This window comes from Hydra vulgaris, chromosome 02 (assembly GCF_038396675.1).
Source record: "Hydra vulgaris chromosome 02, alternate assembly HydraT2T_AEP".
In the NCBI taxonomy this organism is placed as follows: domain Eukaryota; kingdom Metazoa; phylum Cnidaria; class Hydrozoa; order Anthoathecata; family Hydridae; genus Hydra; species Hydra vulgaris.
This window is the reverse complement of record NC_088921.1, coordinates 28,411,501-28,417,500: the sequence shown is the minus strand read 5'-3', so window position 1 is coordinate 28,417,500 and position 6,000 is coordinate 28,411,501. Positions and strand designations below refer to the sequence as shown.

General features: G+C 26.9%; 1 protein-coding gene across 1 annotated transcript in view; it reads right to left on the bottom strand.

Annotated features, from left to right (window-relative positions):
- LOC100212332 (sister chromatid cohesion protein DCC1) overlaps positions 1–6,000 on the bottom strand; it is a 39,268-nt gene that overhangs the window by 26,181 nt on the left and 7,087 nt on the right. The window contains exons 3-7 of the mRNA XM_065790487.1: positions 3,775–3,905; positions 3,619–3,653; positions 3,319–3,441; positions 2,322–2,551; positions 1,933–2,056 (exon numbers count right to left, since the gene is read on the bottom strand). Of these exons, the coding sequence (XP_065646559.1) occupies positions 1,933–2,056; positions 2,322–2,551; positions 3,319–3,441; positions 3,619–3,653; positions 3,775–3,905 (643 nt within the window). The remainder of the gene's footprint in view (positions 1–1,932; positions 2,057–2,321; positions 2,552–3,318; positions 3,442–3,618; positions 3,654–3,774; positions 3,906–6,000) is intronic.

Sequence of the window (6,000 nt, the reverse complement as noted above, 5' to 3'; positions counted from 1 at the left end):
TAAATATATATATATATATATATATATATATATATATATATATATATATATATATATATATATATATATATATATATATATATATATATATATATATATGTATATGAACTTAGATCAGCACTCTAAATATACTTATTCAATTTAATTTAGACAGTTTTTTTTTCTCAAAATGTTCTGTTGGTATTTTTATGCACATAGCTTGTTTTTGTTGATGCATAAAACTTTGAAAATAAAAATAAACCAAAGAAACAGTCAAAAAGTGAAGATTAGTAGTAAAAATAAACTAATTGTTGACCTGGACATAAATGGCACCAAACTTAAAGACATTTCCAGAAACATGGTCAGAAAGGATCTTAGGGCAAAGTCAAGTCAGGATTAAGAAACACCTGGTTTCCCCAAGTGTCAAAAGAAAAAGATTTGAAAGATCAAAGAAATTTCTGAGCCTCTTAAAAAAGAGACCAACGACCATCCGCTTCTCAGAGGAGAAATTGTTTACTATTGATTCTGTGTCAAAAAGTAGAAATAATCATTTTATTAGTCATCAACCAGCCCAAGCAGTCCCAGAGCATGTAAAGTATACATTCAAGACTAAGCATTCGGCTTTAGTTATGACATTTGGCCTGGTTTTGTCTAATGGTTTCAAAATGCCTCCAGTTTTCATCAAATCTGGTCAGAGAGTTGACACCAATAAGTACATTTGTATCCTGGAGAACAATGTCAAGCCTTGGATTGATAGCAAGATAAAGCACACATCTCATAAAACCTAAAGGTAACTCCAGGAGAACCTGCAAAAACACTGGTCTAAACACTGTTATGGTCGTCTGGATCTCCAGATTTGTTACCTTTTGACTATTCAATTTAAGCATATATAGTCACGAGTTTGTCATTGTCCCCACAACAGTGTCAACTCCCTGAAGACTGCCATCAAGAAGGAGTGGAAGAAAATGCTCAAGGACTATATCCGGATAACCTATTCCATTTCAGCATGAATCACAGCTTCAAGACGACTCCTATTCAGGAGTCGTCTTGAAGCTGTGATTCATGTTGAGAGAGGACATATTTAATAAAAATGTAGTAAATATCTTTCTGAACACCTTTTAATACATTTTTTTTTAGTTTCAAGTTCTTATTCTGCATTAATTTTGGTCAAAAAATAATTTTTTTTACAAAATTTAAGGTCGCATATGATAAATTAAAAACTTTTTGTTTACTGAACTTCTAGTAATACTCCATAGAACATAAAGTTTTCTCAAATGGTTAACAACTATTATTACATTATTTAATTTTTTCTATTTTTGAGTAATTTAAAGAAGTTGATTAAAAATTGAATGATAAAACTCTAAATATTTAATAAAAGTTCATTTCTTTTTTACCATTAACAAAATGCAACTATTTTTTCACATTATTTGTTTTGCCACCTGATTTACAAGAGTATTTTCCTTTTCTTTATTTTTTGTCACTTGGTAAAACTTTGTTCTAATTAAACTTTTCTAAGTTCTTTATTGTACTATTTTGTTGAACTCTTGTAATGTATTGCAATTAATTCTTGTAATTCTTGTGATGAATTCTTGTAATTCTTGTAATGAATGTGAATGAAAGGTATTCATGTATTTTTTAATAGTAATGAATGCTGTATTTATGTAATTTTATTATAGTAATGAATACTGTATTTATGTATTTTTTTATAGTAATGAATGGTGTATTTAAGTAATTTTTTATAGCAATGAATGGTGTATTTATGGTAAAGTTCTCTGAACTATTTGTAAAAACAATTTTTTTTTTGCTTTTGCTTCTGTAGCATGTTTAAACTATTCAAATTGTATATCCTAATAAATAAAATATATTTATATTCAATTTACAAATAAAAATATTTTATTTAAATAAATAAATATGAATACTATTTTTTTTTCTTTTTTTCATTCACTAAATTACCTTTCCAGGTGCAGACCTAAGTATGTACTCAACATAATATCGACAAACTTTGTCTTCACTTAAAAAACAAAAACCATTCTTTATTTCAGATCCATATACCATGAAACAATGAAGGAGAACAAAGCTAAAACAAATAACAATGTGAAACTCAAGTAAAAAAAAATAAAGAAGTACTTTGTACTTCTATTGTAAACAATGTCTTATTTAACTTTGTCATCAAAAAGTAAATTAAAATGAGACTACTACACAGCGGCTTTGGATAAAGGTCATCAAGTATTTTAAATTTTTAAACACATTTACTTTAGATAAAACTTATTAAATATTTTAAATGTTTCTTCAATATATACTGATTTACAAGCACTAACCTTCACTGATATACAAGCACTAACCTTGGATAGAGCTCCTTAAGTATTTCACATGTTTCTTCAGTAGGTATTTCTTTCCAGCTCCATCCTTTTTCTTCAACAAGAGCAAGGATTTGAGAAAAAGCTTTCTCTTGATAATTTATTTCTAAAGTTCTCCAGTAACCATCAACTTGTAAAGCTTGACAGGCTATCAAACCTTGAGTAAGCTCAGCTTCACTGCATTGGATTGTATCAAGCAAATCTTCTGTTGTAAACTAATAGAAAATGGTTTTAAACTATTATTGATTAATTATTGTTATGTTTAATAATTTAATAAACCTATTTATATTTTAGTGAACAAAAATTACTGAAGTATTCATAAAACTACTTATTTTCAATATTTATATTATTCAAGGTGTTTACCAACACTTTAAAGTGGATTTCCCTGATTTCCCCCTAATATTTCCCTGATCCACAACCTGTTTTCCCTGATTTAATTTAAAGATACCCAAACTCAACTTCAGAAAACCTAGACTTAGATTCTTTTGGAAAAATACTCTTTAATTGCAAATATGTAAACATTAATACAACCTACATTTAAAGTATCAAGAGAAGTTCAGAAAACTGCCAAATAAAATTTTATATTACGTGTACAAAATAAAACTTAAGATAAATAAGTTTGACGGAGAGTCATTTCTCTGATTTTTTTTTTTTTTTGAATTCACAAAATTGTTTTAAATAATATGCTTATGAATATTTAATATTTCAGACATGTTCCAAACAGTTTTGTTGATATTTTGAGTTTTGCCTGTACAGTCAGTTCGGAAATAACTCATGTCTGATTTTAAACCTGATTAAAAAGATTTTGGTAAACTTAAAAAGATAAATAATATTGACAAGTTAAAACAATGAGTAGTTTCATTGATTTGAATTAATTAATAATCAATTAATTTTATATTTTAATTCATCATTTTTAATGGTTTTATATCAGTCATTATACATTAATTTTTAATTTTTAAAAGTTTAATTAAAAATGTCAAACTTTTTCTTTTTTATCGTCGCCTCTGTAACCAGAATAAGCATTTACTGTAAGGTATTTGCGCAACCGCTGCAATTTAGGTCTTGTGGGACGAACTTCATAGTAACTGTTGAAACAACTCAATACCTAAAAAACAAAAACACCAACCATCAACATCAACCACAACCAGGATAATGACATTTAAAAAACAAAAACATCTACCAGGATATTGAGGTTTAAAAAACAAAAACATTTACCAGGATATTGATATTTAAAAAAAGCTTATACTGTTATTCTATTTGAAACGAAAACTAAACTACTCACAGGTGTTTCAACCAGGGGTAATTCTTTTGAAAAATCTAGAATTAAAAAGTAATATTAAATATATAATATTAAATGAAATAAAACTGAATTTTTTAAGAATTTAAAAAAAAAGGAATGGAATCAATTTAAAAAAGGATGGCTATTAAGAAAACAAACCTTTAGACTTTGGTGTAATTAACCTAGGCAAAACGAGTAATGAGTTTGTTGTTTCTGCTGCTCTAAGTTCAAAAGTTTGATTTCTAGTGCAGATCACACATTCATCTTCAACATCACCTCGTATAACTAAACTAAATTGAGTTATGTTGAAAAAAAATTTATCAAAACCCACTGTAATGTGTTTTTTTTTTTTATTGAATTCAGGCACAATAATTACAATATATAAACTATATAAATATGCAAGAGTTTCAAACAAAATTAAAAAATATTGAGCAGCCTCCTAGATTGTAGTCCTCCCTGAGAATTGGGTGAATTTATTATAAAATTAAAGAAAAAATTAATTTTGGTTTAGCTTAGCAAATTTAATCTGGGGGAAAAAATAAGTATGACTAAATTTAAAATTGTTTCAATGTTAATCACACTATAATGACTAACATTGAATTTGTTTAAGATCATATATATACAACCCTCGGAATTAGGAAAAATGAGGTTAGCAATATATTGCCAACCTCAAACTGTTAGAGGTCAGCATTAGGTTGGCAAAAAAATTTGACACAAAGGGGTTACCATAAAACATAGAAATGAGGTCGGCAATTTTTTGGCAAACTCAAACACTTTCAGGTCGACAGTTAGATTGGCATTGCAGAATGCTGACCCTAACTCCGAGGGTTGTGTGTGTGTGTGTGTGTGTGTGTGTGTGTGTGTGTGTGTGTGTGTGTGTGTGTGTGTGTGTGTGTGTGTGTGTGTGTGTGTCTATATATATATATATATATATATATATATATATATATATATATATATATATATATATATATATATATATATATATATATGTATATACATATATATATATAAAAAGAAGCGAAATTTTAGATATAATTGTCTAAAAACTATTGTTTTTAAGATAAAAATATAAAAAGTCAATGATTTTAAGTTTTTTTAAAATAATTTTTTAAGCATGTTTTTTATCTAAATTGATTATTATTTATGAAGTTTTTATATAATTTCGCTTCTTTTGAGTACCAGGTTGACATACTTTAGAAAAACTTTTTTTTTTAAATATTAGGGACCAGTCAAATTTGTAAGGGTCATTGAGGTTTTTGTATTATATAAAACACATTTAGTTAAGTGCAACAGACTATTTTTAAAAAAGTTTTTTGAACCACCCTAATATATATATACATATATATACATATATATATATGTATATATATATATGTATATATATATATATATATATATATATATATATATATATATATATATATATATATATATATATATATATATATATATATATATATATATATATATATATATATATATATATAAGGCATCTGCGTTACCGCACTGGCGATAAAAAAATTTCAGTAAAACGCGTAATACGCATTTTTACCACACTGCCGTAAAATGCGTAATATGCATTTTTAACATATACAGTAAAAATGTGTATTACGCATTTTTTGCTTTCTTATTACAGAAGTCGGTAAGATTGCGTAAAAATGCGTGAAAACGGTAAAATTGCGTAAAAACGGTAAAATTGCTTAAAAGTCGGTAATTCCGGTAATTTGCTATAAAAGTTAGTAAAAGCTGTAATTATTATGGTAAAATAGCGTAAAAAATTACTTTGCTTTTATCAAGTCAGATAGTTTTTAAATAATTAATCACCTCCTAAAACTAAACTAGCCTCCTACATAAGCTTAACTAAAGTCAAGAAAGACTAACAGTCTCAAAGTTCTTACTTCAGTGATATACCAAAACCACTACCAATTTAAACCATCTTGAAAAAACTATGTCTCTTTGGAATTATTTTACCAAGCTTGACAGAGAAGAGGATAACATCTCTGACTCTGGCAGAAAATCAGGATTTGCTGAGTGCAATAAGTGCAAAAAAGTAATTAAGCTGTCTCAAGGTAGCACCAGTGGAGTTAAAACTCACTTAAAGAAAGTGTTTTACTCTTACTATAATTTTGTATATTTTAAACCACTGATCTCAAAATCAAACTGGATAGCGTATTCTATTGTTTTTTTGGCAAAAAAATTGAAGCCAAAATCAGCCTATAATGGCAGCAAACAAAGCTTTTAGCGGTGAACGATGTACACCGCTAAAAAGACTTTAAAATATAATGAAAGAAAATAATTATAAGACTTTAAACTAATATGAAAGAAAATAATTAAACAGAGTTTTGAAAGAAAAACAAGACAATGATATAAATTTTTAAAAAG